This window comes from Pinus tabuliformis, chromosome 4_2 (genome assembly GCF_031772625.1).
Source record: "Pinus tabuliformis cultivar Carrire ecotype Pingquan chromosome 4_2, CPIR1, whole genome shotgun sequence".
Classification (NCBI taxonomy): Eukaryota; Viridiplantae; Streptophyta; class Pinopsida; order Pinales; family Pinaceae; genus Pinus; species Pinus tabuliformis.
This window is the reverse complement of record NC_142304.1, coordinates 1176090412-1176114550: the sequence shown is the minus strand read 5'-3', so window position 1 is coordinate 1176114550 and position 24139 is coordinate 1176090412. Positions and strand designations below refer to the sequence as shown.

At 40.9% G+C, this 24139-nt stretch overlaps 1 protein-coding gene and 2 pseudogenes across 1 annotated transcript; all 3 read right to left on the bottom strand.

Annotated features, from left to right (window-relative positions):
- Nucleotides 1-4812: 4812 nt before the first annotated feature.
- LOC149173856 (alpha/beta hydrolase domain-containing protein WAV2 pseudogene) lies at nt 4813-5316 on the bottom strand (annotated as a pseudogene).
- Nucleotides 5317-5367: 51 nt separating this feature from the next.
- LOC149173855 (uncharacterized) lies at nt 5368-5913 on the bottom strand. The gene has a single exon (XM_089426850.1). It carries the CDS (start codon nt 5911-5913, stop codon nt 5368-5370), a length of 546 nt encoding a protein of 181 aa, XP_089282976.1.
- Nucleotides 5914-6316: 403 nt separating this feature from the next.
- LOC149173854 (uncharacterized) lies at nt 6317-7027 on the bottom strand (annotated as a pseudogene).
- Nucleotides 7028-24139: the final 17112 nt, after the last annotated feature.

Sequence of the window (24139 nt, the reverse complement as noted above, 5' to 3'; positions counted from 1 at the left end):
AATCCAAATCGAAGAAATCCCTGGTTTTCGCGGAGTTACTATGCGATCTCCCATCGTCGTTCAACGATGCAACATCAGAAGAAGCAATCGTGGACGAATCTTTGTTTCTTATATCTTCAAGCAATATGTGGTATGGAGACATAATAATCTATCTCCAACCCAAACCTATAGGTCAAATACCTCCCGCTCGGAACAACGATGCATTTGATACCAAGCAAAAGACTACATGATCGTCAGTGATACACTTTACCGTCGTGGTGTCGATACAGTTCTGAGGAGGTGCCTCACCCACGAGGAGGCCGAAAAAGTCCTGAATGATTGCCATTCAGGCGCGTGTGGGGGGCATCAATCTGGTTACGCTATGGCGCAAAATATTTTACGAGCAGGATACTTCTGGCCAACAATGTTCAAAGATTGCATAACCGCAGTCAGAAGTTGCCATGCATGTCAAATATTTGATCGAAAAACTAGAATACCACCCGCACCTCTACAACCAGTAGTTGTTGTTGAGCCATTTTCCAAATGGGGCATAGATTTCACGACATGTAACCCCACCTCGGCCGCGGGGGCATGGGTATATCATAGTCACAATAGACTATTTTACCAAATGGGTTGAGGCAATGCCTACATTAAACAACAGCGGCGAAAGGGTTGCACTCTTCTTTTTCAATCATGTAGTCTCCAAATCCACAGGCCATAGTCACAGATCATGGATCACATTTCCGCAATCACATGATGGTTGAATTTGCTGCCAAATTAGGATTGTCCCACGACAGCTCTACTCCATATTATCTGCAGGCCAACGGACAAGTTGAGGCAATCAACAAGGTCCTAAAGCGGATGCTGCAAAGGATGATTGGAGTCCATAAAAGAAGTTGGAACCTGATCCTATACTCAGTCTTGTGGGCATACCAGACATTGGTGAGGAATGCAACCAGGTTTACACCCTTTCAATTGGTGTATGGCCTGGAAGCAATCTTATCGGTTCAGTGTGAAATCTCGTCCCTCAAACTCGCAGTCAACCTTCTCCCCGAAACTTCAGAAGAGGAGGCTTGTTTCTTGGAACTAATCCAATTGGATGAAACCTGTCGTGATGTCACTTTGGCTAACGAAGCCCATAAGAAATGAGTCAAGGCGCAGTTCGACAAAAATGTCAAACCCCGTGTCTTCTGAGAAGGTGACCTGGTCTTACTTTATGACCAGGAATCTGATAAATTGGGAGCAGGTAAGTTCAAGTCCTTATGGATTGGGCCCCATATTGTTAAACGTGTATTAGCAAAAGGAGCCTACGAGTTAGTAGATTATGATGGGATTCCACTGGCGCAACCTCGCAACGGGTTGTACCTTAAGCGTTACTATGCTTGACTCAAGATAGTAACCCCTATGCTTTTGTTACATTTTTGTTTTCGCTAAGGGTAATTGTTTTGGTTAAGTGATCCATTTTTACGTTGTTGCAAATGTTGGACCTATTGGAATCATTTGTTGGATATGCCGACGGAGCGAGTCATAGTTTGCAGAACCTATCTTCTCCATCTTGGGCCATCTTCAATCCAAGAGGCGAGTTAATGAGTTTCAGAGGGGTATGTATTGGTCAGTCAACAAACAATATTGTTGAATACAGCGTGTTGATAGAGCTCCTCTCTGATGCCATTATGCGTGGCATACACCGACTGGTCGTCAGGCTAGACTCACAACTCGTCATCCTACAACTCACTGGTATCTACTCCATACAGAATCCAACTATCTATCGCATGTTCCTAAGGGTCAAGATTTTGCAAAGGCAGTTTGATTCTATTCAATATCAGCTTATTTCCATAAACTTAAACACATTAACGGACTCATTGGAAAATTATGTGTTAGATAGACATTTGCAACATTTATAAAAGAAGTATTTCATCGACTATTTTCATCCAAATCACGTAATTCAACCAGAATAAAACTCCAAAAATCAAAAATATATATATATATATATATAACTCTTTATGGTTCATACATAATGTTCTGTAACTAGGACAAAATCAGTCAAATGACCCAAAAATCAAAATGCTAGGGGGCACCCTAGTCTAATGATGCAAGTGATAACAAGTCACCACCTGTGCAATCATGTGCAAAAGCCTAGTCCATCGACTTGGCACGCCAGTAGTATGTCACTACAACCTCAGAGGCAGCTCGTCGATCCTCACGTCCGGAATACCAAGAGTGAGGCCCTCGACCTAATCCTACAGTGCTGAAAGAGTCTCGGCCACATCAAGGTCGCGAAGGATAGCCCTTCCCACAGCCTCTCCTGTTGGAGCGGCAGCTGGTACTCTCAGACGTACTACTTGCTGAACTGGTCCAATATCTGCATGAGCACATGAGTTTTAGTTAGTCTTGATAGAAGAAAGAACAATAAAATTATAAAAAGAAACGATAAAAAGAGATATGGTCAGGGAATTTACCAATAACACCCCACTGCTCACCGACCGGCAGCACCAAATCTGGGTCACCCCGGAAATCCATACCAGCATATGGATACTCGGAAAAAACCATCTCCTTACAATTGAACCACTCGAAGAAGGTATCAGAAAAGGAAACCTGGGACTGACCAGCATGTCGGGCCATAAGGTCGACCCATCTCTGCATCCGTGGCTCAGTCGGTGGAGGTAAGCCAAGTGAAATGTACTGCGGCTGCATCAGTGGGATCTTTTCCAAGGCAAAAGCAGTCAAAATAGAACCATAGCCGAAGTTCTTCAATTTTTCATTTTTTACCTTGGTCAGTTGTTCTTTCATCATAGGGAGTACTGTGTCACACCAATTGAACACCTTTGGTTCAAGGCATTCCAAGGCGTATTGCATATAGGACCTGTTAGCCCTGTGAAGAGCCACACTACCAACCAGTCTAGTAAAATTGAACAGAATGGTCCTTAAGGACCAGTCATTGACATCTCGGATGTTGATCTTGCCGTCCCTACTCGGCTGAGATCCCTCTCTGCAATACCGGTGAATATAATCTCTCACGGATTCGCCCCCACGGGCGGAACCTGATAATGAAAGAGGGGCACCACGCCTCGATAAACTGGTCAAAAAATAGATGTCCACGACAGTCAAGGGGATAGATTTTCCTCTGATCTAAAAAACTTGGTTGGTAGGATCCCATGCATCGAGAAGATATTACAACAAGTTGATTTTTTGCCTCATGCTAGAGATGCAGAAAAACTTGAACAAGCCACAGTTTCGTAGTGCAGTTACCGTAACTGGATCATGTAAAGCAAGCATGTCCTCTTCTTCATGCTCGCGTTCTCACCATGTAACAGCCATTTTTGCTCCGATGAATCTGTTATCACAAAATTGTGTACTAAGGGCTGCTACTTAGCAAGATCTCATGCAACTATTTCAAACCAGGCTTTAGACTAAGGTTTAGCCTCCTTAGTCAGAGAGGGCTCTCTCACAGATTTTTGATATGAATCATTAACAAGAAAAGATGGCTAACTCTTCAAACAGTTTATGAAAATAAGCTGGTTGGAACAACAAAATAACATTTCTTCCATTGGGCTCATGGAGTCAAACACCTCTGCAGTAAACTATTAACTACTTAATCATGGAAGCCAAGGCATATAATGTTTAAACACTCAGAACATTTCTCAAAAGGAACCTCAACTCATAAATATACACAGGAAGTCTGAGCACTAGGTGAATTCAGAGTGATTGCATATTTAGTGAGCTGTAAAACATAAAAGGATAAAGACAAAGCCACATATATTCTGAGCATTGAACACGAGATGAATCTTGGGAAGAAAAAGTAATCTTTCTATTACTGTCAAAAGTCTTTTACATAAGCTGATATAAAAACTCTGTTTTTTCATAAATCTCCAACCCTTATTACATCAGAGTTTTCACTATATATAGGAAAACATACTTAACTACTTCGAGTCTCCTCCTCAAGCATGAGGGGAGCTCGATGACCTATCATTAACTACCCTTATCTATTTTTAAACAAACTCATTAAATACATAAAGTATTGAGCTGTAATTACAAAGAGTCCTAATCACACTAAAACTCTAACTTCATCTCCTCGTATGCCTGATTCCTTTCTTGATCTTTGACAGCTGTCTTTTGTTGGTTAGGCTCAAGATGATTGAGCTACAGATGCAAAGAACGCTGACTTTGGATACCTGTAAGCGCTGATGGATCATTTATCATCAGGATCAAAACACCTATTTTTAAGGTCCCTGTCTCCTACCATCCTCCGAAAATGTAGCAGCATGTTCCCAAATCTTTAATAACTCAAAGTATGGAACACTGTTACCAAACACCATGTCTCCAGATGAGCTGTAGGTTGTATTGATGTACAAGTGTCTCTCTTCTAACATTCCCGGTCAAACTGTTTATTCTGCATTGAAAACATCACCTACAGCAGTTTCGTAGCGCGCTACGAAACTGCTGTGTGATTTAAAAAACACAGTCTTCCTCTAAACTCCTCACAAAATTGAATAGCTGTTGTTGCCATTCTTCAGTTTCACCTTTGCTATGCTGAGATTCAGAATCACATTCCCTGTAACATGAACCTCCAACAGATGGACCAACTGCACATAAATCTTTTCGAGCTTCTGATTTGCTTTGGCCTGAACTCTTAGAATTCCAAATGCGTGCTTTCCCAGAAAACTCAATTACCCATATCTTCTTGGAAATGACAGTCTCCCATTGAAAGTAACAAGAATAAATTTAGAATACATAAACTCGAGAACATAAAGTGATATCCAAGAAAAATTAATGTACATAAAGCCTGATGCTTTAGCCAGATGATACAACAAGCTTTTCCAATTTTTCAATATTTCACTGGTTGCCCCACTCATTTTCCCAGCCATCTCTTGAGCCTTCTTCATTTCCGTCACGATTTGAAAGTTCTTTCACCAGGAAATGATGTATTGTTTGCCAATATCGATCCCCGCCAACATACCAAGTATCCATATGCATACCTGTTGGGAACTCTACAAAGAAGCACCTTAGATTCCGTTTAGCTTTTTCATATAGCCTGCGCATGTGTGAAGGTGGAACCATCTCATCCCGAGAGCCAGATAGGAATAAAATTGGTTGTTCGACCTGATCTATAAGATCAATAGTATTCCATGGAGAACGAACCAGACAATTTAAAATCCTTAGACCCTTGGAATCAGTGCCTCCTATAAACCACTTAAGAAAAGGTAACAAAACTCCAGCCATGTCCAACACAGATGTAAAAGTATTCTCGAGAATCAATGCAGAAACCTTTTCAGGATTATTTTTGGCAAGTGCTGCTGTCACTGCTTTTATCGCATTTATTGGATGTGCCTTCAGCATTGCTGCTTTCTTTCCTCTCCTGTCCACTTAAGTCCTCTGCATGGATGATGCCTACATTTTTTCTGATTTGTCTGGAAATTCAAAAGGTACCTCAGTTCTACTCATTTGCCACCTAGAGCGAAAATGATCAATGGCATCTTCGGTGGTGTCATTTTGTGTGGATCCTGGACCTCCAATAATTTCATGCAACACATTCTCATCCAGATTTCCTAATTCATCGAAGTAGTCATATAAACTTTCAGAAGCATGTTGTTCAATCAAATCATCTGGAGGATGCAAGACATTATGAAAGAAAATGCTTATTGAATCATAATAGAATGGTGGTCGTGGAGAGTTGTGGTCACCCTCAAACTTAATGATGTTTTTATCACCAGCATATGGGTTATATATGAGATCTGAATGATGAGGCTGAATAAAAAGGTCCCCTGTGCCATGTCCAAATAATGCAGCAATAAAAAACTTTGTCACTATCTTAACAACATCAAGATCCATGATATCAAAATGCGCCTTCCTCTGGATTACCTTTCGCATATATTGAACTACAACTTTAACAGTGAACTTTGGGAGGCGAATCTTGTACACATCAACCAGCTCCATACATCAAGCTTGTTACAGCCCAGAGAAAGATTTTCGTTTCTTCTTTAAAGCCCTGCAAACTTCATCTGGAACCGGTTTATGGATATCCTTATAGAGTCCGCTCATTGTTAATGCTATTGACAAAACCTTCTCTGCCACCCGTTTGCGTGAAAAAAGAACTCTTGTGGAGCTAAGCCACGAAGACAATGAACTACATCTCTCTCTGGCACTTCATCAAACACTTGCGCCCCAGACATAAATGCTATTCCATGAATTTGCCACCTGCCAATAATCAGTTTCACCCACCGCGGAAAGAAATCTCCACCGGCCCAACAATTTTGACTTCAAGTCTTTTTTGAAAAGAGAGAGTTGAGATATCTCCTTTAATTTCGCATACTGCCATTGGCTCTGGCATTCTTATCTGCTAGGCTCTGAATACGTTCATTCCCTTTGTAATTTCCCCACTCGCAACGTTCTCATTTACATTTGTATTTTTCGATGATTTGGGCTGAAATCCTTTTCTAGCACGTGATGACTGCTTACTTTTTGCTCTTGTCACGTATGACTCAAATCTGAGATCAATAATTTCAATGATGCCATCACCTCTTGCTGCAGCAACAACCTGGTTTTTTTTATCCATATTTTCCTCTGGAACCGCCAAAGCATGAACAAAAGGAGGATTACAAATTTGATTTGTACTCGAGGCATTTTCTGCATTTTCTGTGGTGGGAACTGCAGCGTCTATAACCATTTGTTGACTTCCTCTTGAAAAGTCCCATGCTACAATTTTTTAATCTAATCCCCCAGATATAACTTCCCATGGCCGCCAAGGATGAAACTGCACAGAGCTGCAAATATTTGTGTGTACGGATCTGAGTGTTTTGTAAAGGCAATGTTGACGAATGTCAATAATCTTTACTTCTCCACTGTCATCTGCAGCCGCAAGAAAAGATGACTTAAAATTCATAGTAATCTGATTTATGTCCTCTGTATTGAATGTGTACTTTTGCACTTGTCCACTGGAAGGTGCCATGCGCACATCCAAGCAAGTAACTGTGTTTGCATATGCTGCATACAAAATATCATCATTTCCTGGACTGAAACAAACAGAAGCAACTGGTTCATGTATGCGCATCATTATAAACCAAGACACAGAAAATAAGTACATTGAGGTTAATATTCTTTGTCTATGATGGTTCCATAGGTACAAAATTATGCCTCTGCATGCTGGGATGAGTTTAAGTGTCTTTGTATGATATGAAGAACCAACAGATTCATTAGCATCATTGTAATAGCTGTCCACATATCTATTGAACAAAGATTGCTGCCCAAATGGCTGTATGATAGGCATGGGTCATGCATCCATCAATAAACCAATTATTGCACCCTTTCCAAGAAACTCACACTGACCAAACTTAATGACAAGCATTGATGATGACTTCTTGAGAACATGCCACCTGTAAAATGTATCCACCCCAGAACTATTTTGCATGACAGCTACTATGGATTCGAACAAATCCCCCATTTCGTAGCACACTACGAAATCACTAAAACAGGTTGCGCTACGAAACTGCTAAAGGATTCATGCGCTGCGAAAACACTTTGTCTTTAAGCTAATCTGAGCAAATTTTTGGAAACAGAATTTTCAATGATAACAGAATCTCTGCAAAACAAGAAATAGAAGAGTCAGGGTCCTGATTTGGCAAAAAACTGGCAAAAATTCCATGAGAAAACAGTGCAAAAACTTCCCTTCTCGCGCCCATCGCACCCCCAGCAGTGTATTGGGTGGGATGCATACTAACTGGCCAATGGCCAAGCCAGTATGCATCGCACCTTTCGATATAGAAAGGGTGCGATGGAGCCAGGGTGAATTTTTCAAACCCCAGAGGCTCAGAAAAATAGGGAAACATGCACAGAATTCAAAAAGGAAGGAATGCAACTGAAGAGCTCAGGTTTAGCTCCTACCTGGTCCAGACGGCGCCAAGAATCGTCCACAGAATCTCCTAAAATCAACTGGTGAAAATCAAGGGGGAAAAGCACCTCCAGAGCTCCAACAAACCAAAGTTCAAATGAAATGGTAAAATGAAGGGTAAAAACCACTTTTAAATTACTTTTCACGTAATTCAAGTAAAATATTAGTGTTTTAACTCATTTTTGAAACATATATTGTTCATTTCTAATCGGTTTGATGAAGCAATTGAATAGGCAGTACAACCTTTGAAGGAACAAAGTGATTAGTGGTGAAATTAAATCGATGACCATTATCACGAGCAGTTTTTATGTGGAGTTCAAGCTCGTTAAAATTAAACATAAGCAATGAGAAAACGTTCCCCCAGAGTTTAAGCTCAGTTTTAAAAAAAAAAAAAAAGAACCAATTTGCGGTAAATAACCATTGTGAATGCATTATCATCAGCTTTTACACCTTGGTCGTGTTCTCATCATCACCTCCACTCTGTTTTAGCCAATCATTCACCTCCATTTGATTGTTTACCCCTTTTGAGGAACAGCTACAAAGAGTGATACAGTTAGCCATCCTTGTGGCACTGCCGTGATTGGAAAATTCCAAGCCTTACATGGAATCAGCTGCTACCCGAAATTATCACTCGTTCCTCAAAAACGAGTCTCCTTTAAGCTATTTTCACCTGACTCGTAAAATATGAAAATATTGTCGAGAGATTGGCCTCTCCAGCTCATTAAAGTGACCAGAAGTGTTATCCCTCCTCTAGATTTTAATCTTTTTGGACCTGAGGGATTATTACACAAAAAGATCGAGCGCTTGTTTTGTTCGGCTCGTTAAAATTACCAAAATTTCATCCCTTTCGTATTATTTTATACTTTTTCAGACTTAAGGGATTATATGACGAAAAAGGATTATTGGAGTTTCCTTTACATCCCTTTCAAAATCTCTAAAATTGAAAAGTACCAAGTTATCTTTTTCGTTAAACTCGTTAAAACCAAATAGCGACAAACTTGTCCATACAGACAAGAACAAGTTTCATTGTCGCTAGGCTCGTTAAAACATAGTGATGGGTTTTCCCGAAGGTTAAATTATAGAACAAGCATATGTTATCCTCCTCAATCTTGAAAAAAATAAAGAGGTACTAGTCAGCAATGACTGGGGAAAAATTGGGAAGAAAACTTGAAGAAACTTTATTGGTAGCAAGTCACTCTTGAACATGACACTTTCACTCCACATCCGAGTCGGGTTGGGTTGTTCCGTTCACCATTCATATCACCATTGGTCCACCGCACCATCCATATTTGGGGTTAATGCTACCAATCCATGTCAATGTCGCCGGTATGTTCAAGAGAAGTCGCTTAGAGAATTCACCTGTGTCCCACCCGCTGCAATACATTCACGCTCCATTCTTTCATGACCGCCACCCTGAACCCTGTATCATCAGATCATTTTCACCTCCAAAGTCATTTACTCCGTTCCGTATCGTAGATGTGGGATTCATTAAGGCCTTCCTAGAAGGGTCACTTCTTTTTGACATCAACTCATTATCTAAGAAGTCGACTTAGGAACAACCCTTTCAGTACTTTGAAGCTTGCATGCCTCAATGGCAAGTTTCTCACTTCCGGCGATAGGTTTACATCAATGGCCTTCGACCGAAAGATTTTGCGTGTTGTTCAATGCCAAGTCCCTTTTCACACCATGTGAATTGTACTGTAGTACCTTAGGGGTCATCATCGTTATCGGTGATTCCTCTCGCGCCTATTAACAGCTTACATCATTGGCTGGTAATCAGGCGATGTCTTTCCATGTTCGACTCCAAAACATCTTTCACATGGATCAACTTGTACTCCGAGTGAAGATTGAACGAGTTTGAAGACCCCGAATCTAGTTTCATCTATCCGGGTTGTGATATATTCAGGAAAATGAAGACATCAAATGTACATCATTGCCGAACAGATGATCATTCGAATCAAGGGATGATGGCTCTACCAGAATCATTAGTCTGCACACAGAAGGTTGTCTGTTTTATGTACATGAAAATGAATTTATAAAGCTGAGCATGGGAATGCCCGCCTCAGCTAGATCATGAAAAATATTATGAAGATAATGTATTGTATTGTATCTTATTACAGGTCGCCTTCCAGCTCGAAAAAACTTCAGATCCTCATGATAAAGCATTTCACCCGACATCAAAAGATTAACGACCTCATGCTTTAAGGGGCAACTGTTATAGACATTTTTGGGCACTGCAACCCCAATCATACATTTCCATAAACCAAGGGCTCCTAAGTCCCTAAAAGTGTTGTTTCATACCCTAAAGGAACAAGGTCAGCTGATTACATCATCTCCCAGAAGTTCTCCACAGAAAACTGCTCAGAACTGGTCAAAACTGGACCATACAGACTGCCCAGTGCAGAGGGTGCGATGCATCTCACCTGCTCAGTGTAAAAAGTGCGATGCATACTAGATAGCCCTTCTGTAGGGTGCGATGAGCAAGAGTGGACAAATGGCAGAGAAATTTTGCGAGGTGGATTATCATAGAATCTTCCAGAAACTTCTCCTATGACACTTGCCTCTCTGAATTCGCCCAGGGATGAGTAAGAGATCATCAATCTCCAAGTGGAATCAAGAACTATCAGAGAGAGGACACTAATCAAAAACCCAGAAGCTGACTCACCCCCCTGCAATCATCTATATATGGATCCCTCATCCCAGAGATCCAGAGGTTAGAATTTTTTATCTTGTAAGGAAGTGTTGTTGGTTTCTTGTTGGAACATCATAGTGTTGGGTGATCTAAGCTTTTCATGAGGTGAAAGAAGGGCTTTCATGCTGGAGGATGACACTAGGTCAGAATAATTGGTTGTAATCCTCTTTGCTATTCTTGATATTAATAAAGCTATTCAAGTTTTCCTCCACATTCTTGTATGTTTGATGATATATGCTTTTGTGTGGTCAATATATATCTGGTCCTATATTGTTTATGATCATAGATCTCTGTTCTTCGATAGTATTATGCTTCTTTGATTCCACAAGTGATCTTTGAAGTTGTGTAGACAAGGGAGAAGCGGCAAGGATCTGTTAGAAGAAGAGAGAGGAACCGAGCAAGGAACCAAGCGCAAGACTGAGGTTGGTGTCCTTCATTCCCCTCTTATCTACTTCTCATAAAGGAAAACGAAAGTAGTTTTAGTTTGTTTGTTTTAAGATAGCTACCAGTCTTAGTGGGACTAGCAACTTCGAGTGGACACTAGATTTTCCGATAACACATACGCTACAATGGTCTCCAATTCAGCTAAGGATGGAGAATCAGCAGAAAATAATACCCATGGGACGATTACAGGGAGTAACCGTCGATATTGAGGGAGCGAGTGCACTGGAAGACTTTGAATTCATAGAGATTGTTGATGATAGCAATCCCTACCCTGCGCTCTTGGGAATCGACTGGGTTATTGATATGAATGGGGTAATCAATCCGAAGAAGCGAAAAATTATTTCTGAGAAGAATTCACTATGTGTAATAATACCCCTAGACCTTGCTGAAGGATCGTGCCATATGGAGCTAGTCTGCAACTATGAGAGCGACGATGATCTGGACTGCATATCTAAGATAACAACGCAAGACCAAGACTAGGTGAAACCCGCCATGGATGGTTGGATTACATGGGAGTGTGAGAGCTCCTGCACTTCGAATTCTGATGAATAAATAGAATGATGGCAGAATCGGTTACATGAAGTAACTACGCTAAATTGCAATATCATGACCAGGTCGTTGCGCTGCGTGTCGACAAAAGTAAGAGATCTGCCTACTTATAATGGTCTAAATGAGTTAGATACCTTCTTGGATGCATTTGAAAGGGAGGTGCTGGAAAAGCAACACTTCCAGGCCTTGGACTAGGTACTGCATGCTATGCCTGCAAGATGGTGGGGTACGCACAAAGGAAGCTTTGACGATTGGCGCGAATGTAGGAAAATGATGCGGACACAATTTGGGAAGCCTAAGATGTGACTAACAGACAAGTATGATGGACAGAATGATCTGCACGCGCATCTAGCCAAGTGGACGCAGGCTTATGGAGAAAACCCACAACCTAAGTGGATTACCTATTCTGTCATACCCTGGATGTTATCCCAATGAATTGGTATGTAGAAACGGAGCTTCGCCATGGGATAGGTGAATGGAATATCCTACGCGAAGGGTTCATGATGGCATTCAGTTTTGAGGATGGGTTTAACAGTATTGAGGAAGCACTACAAAAGGTGAAAGCAACCATCTTTAGGATCCTGCAAGATCCTTTCGACCTGACACAACCTGAATGGGCTACTCAACTGAGTTGCATGCTGGAATGTTATAATGTAACTGTTGAAGAAGAGGATGAAGATCCATGGAAATTAACATTCCAGAGATGGAAGGCCACCGCGAGGTTCAAGGACCACAGATTAAGAACCCTAATATAACCACGAAGGTGAGGACTAAACAGGTGAACATTGGTACGAAGGCAGAGCCCAAGTTCACGGAAATTGGAGACTACTGGGATGAAGCGATGGTGGATAAGGTCACTGAATTACTCTACGAATATTAGGATTTATTCCCAAGCAAGTTTACGGATTCGAAAGGAATAATTGGAGATCTAGGAGTAATGAAGATCACGTTAAAGCCTGACATGGAGCCAGTTAAGCAGAGGCCTTACCACTTAAATCCGAAATACAAGGAGAAGGTCCATGTAGAACTAGACAAAATGCTCGCATTAGAAATTACTGAGCCTGTGGAAGAATCCGATTGGATAAGCCCAATGGTGGTGCAAGAGAAGAAGAAGAAGGATGAGATAAAGATACGCGTGGATCTTAGGAAGTTGAATGACGCTTGTGTGCATGATCATTTCCCAACTCCGTTCATAGATGAAGTGTTGGACAATGAAGGTGGCCAGGAAGCATACTCCTTCACCGATGGGTTCTCTAGGTACCACAAAATCAAAATCATGGCGGAGGATAGGATCAAGAAAACTTTTGCGGCTGAGTAAGGTTGCTTTCAATACACGGTAATGTCGTTTGGGCTAAAGAATGCACTGGATATCTTTTCGTGTGTGGTTGTTGCGGCATGCAAGGAATATATTCATAAGTTTCTTGAAGTTTATTTTGATGATTGGACTATATTTGGACTAGTTAAGCACCATGTAGCGAGCTTGAGCTTGATGCTGGATACCGATCGAAGATACCAGATCGCGTTCAACCTCAAGAAGTGTCTGTTTTCTTTTCCTTTTGGGAACTTTTTGGGGCATGTGGTTTGCAGACAAGGGCTGATGGTAGACACCACAAAGATCGTGGTAATTCTGAACTTAGAAGCACCATGGAGTGTGAAATAGTTGCGTGCTACCCTGGGACATACGGGATATTATAGGAAGTTTATCAAAGGCTATAACCAGATCACCGCGCCGATGGAAAATTTATTGAAAAGGATGTCTTGTTCTGCTGGAACGATGACTACAAGAAAAGCCTGGATATATTGAAAGAAAATATGGTTACTGCGTCGATTCTTGTCTTCCCAAACTGGAAGAAAGAGTTTCATGTCCATGTTGACACGTCATGTATAGCATTGGGGGCAGTACTAACACAGGATGGCGGAGAAGGCTTGGATCACCCTATCGCGTTTGCAAGTCGCAGATTATCCAAAGCAAAGAAGAACTATTCCACCACTGAGCGCGAGGGACTAGCTATGGTGTATGCGCTCCAGAAGTATCGACACTACTTGCTAGGAGGTCACTTTAAGATGTATATGGATCACTCCGCGCTAAAATACTTGGTCAATAAGCCTGTGTTGGGGGGGCACATCTGCAGATGGCTTTTATTATTCCAAGAATACGATTTTGAAGTTGTTGTGAAGCCTAGACGATTGAATGCAGGACCAGATCACCTATCGCGCATTGAGACTGGGGAGGAACCTACTAATTTGGATGAAGGATTACTTGAAGCACAGATTTTTGTTGTGCACATAGCGGATGGACATTTTGAAGATATAATACACTTTCTAACAACTGGAACTGCACCGAAAGGATAACCTGTCCAACAAAAAAAGGAATTAGTGGTGCGCACGACAGATTTCTCTGTCATTGTTGGGCATCTATACAAGATGGGGAATGATGAGATACTGCGAAGGTATGTACCTGAATTTGAATGAAGAAGCATCCTCACAGATGCTCATGGGGGCATCGTGGGAGGACATTAAGCAGGAAGAGAAACTACGCAGAAGATTCTATGCACAGGGTTGTGGTGGCCAACCATTCATCAAGATTCAAAAGCATATTGCAAGGCATGTGACATATGTCAAAGAACAGGTAAGCCATCGCAGAGGGATGAAATACCTTTGAATCCACAAATGTCATTGCAACCTTTCAAAAAATGGGCAATAGATTTTGTAGGACCCATCAAATCTCAAGGAAAGACAGGCGCGAGGTATATTATCACTGTGACGAAGTACTTGACTCGTTAGGGAAAAGCACAGCCGGTGAAGGATTGCATGGGCACGACTACCGTGAAGTTTATATTTGAACATGTACTGACGTGATTTGGATGTCTGAAGATCTTGATGAGCGATCATGGTACACACTTTCTGAATGAGATGATCAGCGCACTAACAGAGGAATTTCAGGTGTACCATCAAAAGAGCACACCCTATCACCCACAAGCTAACGGGATAGTGGAGGCATTCAAAAAAGTGCTTGAAAATGTGTTGACCAAGGTATGCAATGTACAACGAAGTGATTGGGACCTACGCATACCTGCAGTGTTATGGGCTTATCGGATGACATGCAAGAAGCTGACAGGACAGACACCTTTTAGGCTTGTCTATGGAGTTGAAGCCATAATGCCTATGGAATATATCGTGCCTAGTCTACGCATATCAGTTCTCACAAATATGACAGATCACAGAGTCCTGGAATAGAGGCTTGCATAGTTGGATGAGCTCGAAGAAGAGAGATTTTTGGCTGGATTTCACCAGCAAGTCCAAAAGAAGCACAAAAGGCATGGCACGACCAGCATATTAAGTTGCGTGCCTTTAAAGCGAATGACTTGGTGATGTTGTATGACAATAAGTTTTGATAAATTTCCAGGGAAACTCAAAATGCATTGGTTGGAGCTATATGTTATTAAGGAGATTGCCGATGGTGGCCCGGTCCAGCTGGTTAAGTTAAATGGAGATCCCTTCCTAGGAAAAGTAAATGACATTCGTTTGAAGCCATACTCAGGTGGCCCAACCATCTAACTAGCCAGCCAAAGCACAATCTTAGTGCTCTAGGCAGCTGAAAGGAGGCGCAAGACTATAAACTACACTGCTCGGGAGCTACGCGATGTCAGGACTGCGTGAAGTAGTGAAGTTTCATAGGGTCCGTGACAACGTGAAGATAGTTGTGCTGGCACGCAAGTCTGTTGGAAAGTGACTGTTAAAGTCACTATTCACAATTTGCTGGTTGGTTTGAGGCCAAATGGAGTGGACAATAGGCATTTAAGGCGAACTTTATGGGCTAGATTCTTGAAAATTTGCTGCCAATCTAACATTAATGGACCGAATGTGGGGGGAACAGTCAAATTAAAATTCAAAAGGTGCTATAAATTATAAGTGGTTGTCCAACAAACAACACTTGGAAATTTGAGAACTGAGTTGTTGTGCGCTCAAGTATTCATGAACCGAGACTCTGAAAGTGAATTCGTTGTTTGAGAAACTACTCGAGACACTGAAAGAACTGTGGAGTAGCACTATGTTAGCACCTGAAAAAGCCATGGACACAAGAGTAGTGATAGCCGAGGAAGTCGCGTAGGAAATTGTGGAAGTGGAAACCCCAAAGAGCACCAGAATAATTGTTTAGGTCCCTAAATCACCGCGAACACCGAGACCTAAGAAGGATAAGCATGCCATGATACCGGTGCGCGTCTCACCCCGAAATCCACTAAGGACCAAGTTCACATTGTAGGAAAATGGGAAGGCCATTAATCTGGAGGCCAATGAGGAGGAAGAGTTTGAAGAAATTATGGTGGAGGAGGAGGATATAGAGATGGACGTTGAAACCCAGGGTGCGGACCATATTACCCAGTTACCTAAATATGTTCCTTCGCGAAAGGGTAAAGCTAAGGTATCGAAGGATATAGATGAGAGCAAGAGCTCTCTGCAAACTCTACTACTCCCAGATGATATTATTTTTGAGGGAGCGCACTTGCGACAGGTTCCCGTGTTGAAATTTGAAGATTGGGACCTCACAGACCATGAGAAGTTCCCACATTTAAAGACTGTGAAGCTAATGCGCCAGAATATGGACATGATGGCTTCAATGATTGAATTGGAGCCGCACAAATGGCTCAGCGGTGTCGAGAAAGCAGGGTTTCTAAACTTTCTCTAGGTTCCGCATTACCACTGCGCCCCAGTGACCATTTTCGTCATTAGGCAGCTGCTCTGCTTGGTGCATGATGGGTGCTTGTGGCTAGAGGATCGCATACCCATCACAGACCATCTAATTCATGGCTACCTTGATTAGGGGAGGATCCAGCAAACATTTCAGAGGGAAAAGGTGGTGAGTTGGCCCTCGCGGAGGCAATGAAAAAGAAGTTTAAGATGGAAAAGAAGAAGCATGGGTATGCCATCTCCAACATCAAAAACCTTGCAGTCAAGGTCATGAAACAGATATTGGTAGGGAAGGTGATGCAGAAGTTTCGCACGGATGAGGTACCCGCACCAGTGGTTTCACTAGCGGCGCAAGGCACAAAAGGGGTCCAGTTCAACTAGGTGAACTATCTATGTGATGAGTTCCTTGCGAACTGCTGCAAGGCACAGGAGCAGGGAAAAACATTTCATTACGCATGGCTCTTGTTGTCGATAGTACTGGTGGCATGGGAGCTTCCCGAAGATAGTTAGTTCCTTATGGGTGACCAAGGATGCACAGCGGATCAGAGAAAGCAAGATATTTTGGGTGCTAATGGAAATGAACATCCAGATGGGGATCAATCGCAAGTCCCAGTTATCGCCCACAGTCTACACTAGTTTCCAGAGCTTTGTGGAGTTCAAAGCTGACTTCCACCATGTCTTCATCCGAGTGCGGAAGGACCCTACGAAGACATGGCATGATTTGCCGTACCTGGCGACCGACAATGTAATTTTTGCAGTCCTTGAGTCTTGGCCTCCAGAGTGGAGTGCTCCAGCTGACTCTGCAGTGGAAACAGAGAAGTCCGCTGTGCAAAGCAAGAAGGAAGAGACAAAACTTCAGATGGCAGAGTTGGCAGAAAAGCATAGGAGAGAAGAAGCAGTGGCTAAGGCCCAGGCAGCGTGCGATGCCGTGAAGTTGTCCGAGCAACAACAGAAAATAGCAGAAGAAGAGCGCAAAGGACATAAGTCACCTTCGCCCGAACCAAAGACAGACACAGAACAGGGTGGCAAAAACCCATAAATGACATCCACCTAGCTCAAGCATCCGCAACCATGAGAGTAGACAGTGCCACACAAGAAGAAAAGGGCATCAAAGACTGTGTTCGACCCAATCACCCTCACAGAGGGGGATTTGCATGATATCGATGAAACGGTGAGGGATGTCACCACGGAGGCCCTCCAGCAGTTTGAGGAACAACAATAGTTGGTATTGGGGGATCTCCACAAAAAAAAAAAAGGACTTGCAGGTGTGCACTCCATAGATTGGCACAATGTCCACCAACCTCACAGTCGGCACTTCAGCTGTCAAGGAAATGTTGTGTGCCAGGGTGACCAATACGATAGTGCTACCAAATGGGGAACTTACTATAGAAAAGGAAGTCGATAGACCCATGGCGAGCATTTTGAAAGGGATAGGGTTGAACATGGTTGCACTCTCTCGGGAGACACTCTTCCTCTTACAGGATGGAGTCACCATATAACTTCAGGCCAGGGAGAGTCGCGCTAGGTAATGAGTGAGCAGCGCATCAACATTGAGTAGTTGAGCCTGTAGCGCAATAAGGATGTGGATAAGAACAAACAGATAATGTAGGTTGTGGAGGAATCTAGCCAAATGGTCCCAGAGTTGGCCATTCAAGCAAAGGAATTGGTGGAGGTGCACATCCATAAATTATCTACAGGGGTGCACAACAGAAGAACAGAGATGGCCAGGTTTCAGTTGGAGTTGAACCTATAGATCCCAGAACTACAGTTGAAGGCTTAGCCTTCAACTCCGCCAGAGATTAAGGAACAACGTACCACCTGTTGAAAATAATACTGAGAGGGGGGGTGAATCAGTATTATCAAATCAATTAATTTTCATTTCACAATCAGATTTGTATACGCTACTTCAGTTATGGGAAACTACGTATATACGCAACTGTGTCTAAAGCAACCAGCGTATATTAGTAAACTTATGATTCATTAAATGTTGATCTTTAATCAGTGCATCAGAACTTCATTAACCTTAAGAATAGTAAACAAGTGCAGCAAGACAGAACAGATCATCACACACATAAACACAAGATATAAGGTGGAAACCCAATGTGGGTAAAAACCACCTGTTGCAATTCATCTCTATCTTCTTTTAATAAGAAAATTCTTTTTACAATATATCTGTACTGGTGTATTCTTATACCAGTACGCAGGCTTCTACCTGCAGAAGACTACAACCTTCTCTCGTTCTCCAACTTCTCCTGGAAGGGAGCTACAACCCCCTTAGCTCCTGTACTAGTACATAGGTGTTGACCTACAGAACGCTACAACCTTCTCTTTTCTTCCAGGGACCACGTTTCATAAATTTTCAGACTAGATCCATGAATGACATCAATCAAACATCAAATATATCTGCATCAACCAATCTCCTTTTCACCAACCAAAAACTGATTCAAACAATCACTTCTCTGAATGTTGTAACCAGAAAATAGTAACAGTAACCAGACACCAATTCTGAACCCAGAACACTGCAGCAATAAACAGAAGTAGCTAAAACATATTTTGTGAGACGTACGCTACTTCAATATGTGAAACTTGCGTGCATACGCTTCTGTATTAAGGCAAACCTACGTGCATACGCTTCTGTATTAAGGCAAACCTGCGTATATGCTTCTTTGAATTACCGAACCTGCGTGTATACGTGCCTTTGCAATGTCGAACCTGCGTACAGATCTATAAAAGATAATTTACCCTTTTCAAATATTCAGACATCAGTTATACCCAGATTATCAGATTTATAGATCAATTCATGCGCCAAATATAACAAATCGAAAACCACATAAAGATACTTCTTCTTCAAGCCTTAAGATTTTGACCCTTCAATAGAACTTATCCTTCTTCTAGTGCTCAGGTTCCTCCTTGGTTCAGATCCAGCTACGCACCATAACCCAATGACTTGTATTCTAGATCTTGCTCTTCATAAGATATTCAATACTTAATTGAATCTGCCTAATGATCTCCTTCCCCTTTTATATTCTTAGGCCTTACTCAATACCATGGTCCAAAACCATAGAGAATCAATACTATGGACCCAATACTTGGGTTCAACACTTCGAACGAGATACCATGGTCCAAAACCATAGGTCCACATACCATGGACCAAAAATAATTTTTCCCACATGTACGCGCTTTTCCTTGCATGAAAGTGTGTGCATACATATACGCGCCTTTTGATCGTCGAACCCACGTGTATACGCGACTTGGTTAAGAGGAACCTGTGTATATCTATTTTTCTTTCATTCTGAGAGCTTGAATTGAGATCTTCCATCTGAGTGAGTTGCCATCGAGGACAACACCTGTGCCATAGTGCCAAACCTGTGTCATAATGCCAACAATCTCCCCCTTTGAACTTGATGGCAACCCCAAGTCATTCAAAGTCCTTCTCCCCCTTTGTCATCAAGGGCAAAGGGTTAGGCTCCACCTGAGTACATGTTGAAATCTCTGATCTGTTGGGTTATCCATGCTCCCCCTGACTGTAGGCAAGGTCTGCAAGAAGATGTTCTACAAGAAGAAACATGACTTTATACATCATAAATGACCTTCCTATCACCAAAGACTCATACATACATTCATCACCCAACCAAGTGGGGATACACCAAAGGTTTACACATAATAAAAGAAGAACATTACATCATCCATCCTAGGCATAGTGGGGAAACCAAAATAGGCTGTTACATGACCTTGATAAGAACAAGAAATACATGACATAGAGACGAAATATCTACAACAAGACTATGATAGTCATTAGCAACTATCATCAGCAACATCTATCAATCATGATTCAGACCAGCAACCATGTTCTCCTTCTACACCTGTTCCACCTGAAACCAAAAATATTGTGAGCTTGAACCAAGATCTTCTAAGATAATGCCAACAGTGCATTATTAGAAGTATATATATGCTCCCCCTGAACCTGTGCCAAATGGTCTCTGTCAGACCCATATCAGAATCTTTTCATCCTAAGCCTAGCCCACTATTTGTCTTCAAACCAACATATACGCAGTTGTATCCACATAAACCAGTGTATGTATGCAGATTCTCTTCATTAAACTCGCGTACAACCACTTTTCTCTGAAACAGACAAGTTTCAACAGCAAGAGGATGCATCAACTACTCCCAGCTTCTGTCTGAGGTATTCAAATGTCTCCCTAGGTAGTGGTTTGGTGAGTATATCAACAACCTGTTCCTTGGAGGGAACATACTCCAATTTGACCTTTTGTTCAAGCACTTGTTCTCGGAGAAAATGATATTTGATAGGTATGTGCTTGGTTTTTGAATGCATGACAAGATTCTTTGAAATACTAATTGCACTTGTATTATCACATAAAATAGAGATAGGTGGAGTACAAGTGATTTGAAAATATTGTAAAGTTTGCATCATCCAAAGGAGTTGTGTGCAACAAGATGCAGCGACCACATATTCTGCTTCGGCTGTAGATAAAGCAATTGAACTTTGTTTCTTGCTAAACCAAGATACTAATCTGGAACCCATAAAGAATGCACCACCACTAGTGCTTTTTCTGTCATCCACGCTTCCTGCCCAATCTGCATCTGTATATGCATGAAGTGTAAGATCTGTATATCTAGGATACCATAAGCCATAGTTTTGTGTTCCTTGAAGATATTTGAAAATCCTTTTAACCGCCTAAAGATGTGCTTCTTTTGGATTTGCCTGGAATCTTCCAACTATTCCCACTGCATGCATGATGTCTGGTCGGGTACCTGTTAGATAAAGCAGACTACCAATCATGGATCTATAGGTTGGTTGATGTACTACTATTGACTCGTCATTTGTGCTGAGACTGCATCCTGTTACCATAGGGGTACATACTGGTTTCGAATCTTCCATGCCATATTTCTTCAAGATCTGCTTGAGGTACTTGGTTTGTGATAAAAATATATCGTCTTTATTTCGTTGGACTTGTAAACTAAGAAAATATGTCAGCTCACCAAGCAAGGACATTTCAAATTCTTTCTGCATCACCAAAGCAAAGTTTTGACTCATGGCTTCTTCATTGCTACCAAATATGATATCATCAACATACACGAAAAGTATTAGCAATTTATCATTATCAATTTTTATATATAGATTGCTATCTGCTGATCCTTTTGAAAAACCTTGTTGATGGAGGTATTTGTCTAGATGATAATACCAAGCCCTTGGAGCCTGTTTAAGACCATAGAGTGCCTTCTTAAGTCTGCATACAAGTTTTGGATCATTTCCAAGGATGAATCCATCTGGTTGCTCAATATACACTTCTTCTTCCAAGTCTCCATTTAAAAAGGCAGATTTCACATCCATTTGAAATACTTTGAACTTCTGAAAGCTAGAAAGAGCAAGGAACATTCTTATGGCTTCAAGTCTAGCAACCGGTGCAAAAGTTTCTTCAAAGTCTATACCTTCTTGTTGATCATACCCTTTACAAACAATTCTGGCATTTAAATAATGAATATGATATAGACCTAACTTATAAATAATAATAATAAATAATAATGACATTGTTAACCTTAATAAATTTGGAATAAAAATCTTTTTAATAAGTATTGTTTTAACCTTTAGGTACCAATAACATTAGTTTTAGTAATAAACATATCGACCTTAAATTATAAGTAATAATAGATTTACCTTGGAATAAATAATATGGATTATTAGGTAATTATGATTTACCATAATATTAGTTATAATTTTCACCTAATATAACTAAACTCTAAGAATAATAATAGTTTAACAATTTGTTTAGATCTATTAATTATCAAGAAGATTTAGATTATTTATTAGACTTTTATTAATTTATATAACTTATTGATTTAATGGACCAATCTAATTAAAAATATTAAATATGATCTAACTTACCAAGACCATTAAATAATTATCACACATCTATCTAGTATAACTAAATTCTTAGAATAATAGGGTTTGATTACCTTTACGTTGGAATAATAATTAAATATGGATTAATTAATATATATTATGGGATATAATAACCATCTTAATTAAAATATGTACGTTTCTTGATATTTGGGATAATAAGAATAATACACCTAATTATTTTAAATTTACCAAATGGATTCCTTTATTTACCTAAATTTAGCTTTTTTGAGAAATATTAATTGAATTTTTTAGTAGTTTGACCAGGGTCTCTAGGTCAATTTAGCCGTTAGGAATTTAGCTGTTGGGATCTCTGTGCGCTCTATTTAATCACGCTAAGCTGGATTGGTTCTTCAACTTGTCCTGACGATGAACCACACTGGTTGGTTCGAAACGCATCGACAAAAGATTCGCTATGTGATTTTGCCGAAGATTATCTTACAATATTATGGATCACAGAAGTCTAAATTCCTCAAGTCTGGCATTGTTTCTAATAACATCTCCCAAGTGTTATTCTTTTCAATTTGCTCAAGTTCTTCATTCATGGCCTTGACCCAGCATTCATCTTTGCATGCTTCACTTACATTTCATGGTTCAGTGGAGGAGAGCAATGCTAGATAGCTTGAAGCTTCTGAAATAGTTCTTCTTGTTTGTACACCTGCCTCTTTCTATCCCAAAATTTGAGTCTCTGGATGATTCTTCTGGACATACCTGGATGGAGTCTTTTCTTCTACCCTTATCTATTCTTCCGATGCCTCATAGGTTTCTTCTTCATCATAATTCTGATTCGATGTTGGATGATAGTCCTCATCATCTTCGAAATCTTTGGATTTTACCTGCCTAGGATTGTTTCCTTCTTCATCAACCACTACATCAATACTTTCAACAATTTTTCCAAGTATTTTATTGTAACACTTATATCCTTTGCTGTGGGGAGAATAACCAAGGAGAATGCCTTCATATGCTCTAGGTTCAAACTTGCCAAGGTTTTCATCAGTGCTTTTGATGTAACATTTGCTTCCAAAAATTCTGAAGTATTTTACGGTAGGATTCTTACCATACCAAAGTTCATGAGGAGTCTGAGTGTTGTTCACCCAAACATTTGTCTTGTTGAGAATAGTAACGGCAGCAAATGTAGCTTCACCCCAGAAGGTTGCGGGAGTTCTAGACTCATCAAGCATAACACAAGCCATTTGTTGAAACATTATGTTCATCCTTTCTACCACTCCATTTTTCTGAGGAATCCTTGCAGTAGAGAATTCCCTTCTTATTCCATGTTCTTCACAAAAATCAAAAAGTTCATCCGAGGTAAATTCCCCTCCTCGATCAGACCTGAGGCATTTGATTCTGCGATCTGATTCGTTTTCAAACAAGGCTTTGAATGCTTTGAACTTTTCGAAAGCTTCGTCTTTATGCTTCAACAGTCCTATCCAACACATCCTGGAAAAGTCTTCAATGAACAATATGAATTATTCTTATCCTTGAGGTGACCTTTTCCTGGATGTACCACATACATCAGTATGGACAAGTTCAAGTGGCTTACTAGCTGATCCTTCCTTCTCAGGGAAATTAGTTCTGGTTTTCTTGCCAAACTGACATGATTTGCATATTGTATTGTCTAGAATTCTGATGTCAGGGAGATCACGAACCGCCTGATATTTGCATGCTTTCCTTATCTGTGAGAAGCTTAGATGCCCCAATCTTCTGTGCCATAGCCAGTGTTCATCATTCTTGCTTAGATAGCATTGTTGTTGTCCTCCCTTGAGTTTGTATAAATTATTTGGAGTTCTTATCCCTTTGATCACTATTTCTCTTGTATCAAGCTCACGAATAATACATCCATTTGATCGAAATATTACCTCTTTTCCTTGATCACACATTTCCCTGGCACTCAATAGATTATGCTTTAAGCCATCAACATACATAACATTTCCAGCTTTGACCTTTTCTTTCAAAAGAACAAAACCTTTACCTTTTATGA

Coding starts and splice junctions, on each gene's coding strand:
- LOC149173855 (XM_089426850.1), bottom strand. CDS start 5,913: ATGGAGCTGGTTGATGTGTACAAGATTCGCCTCCCAAAGTTCACTGTT.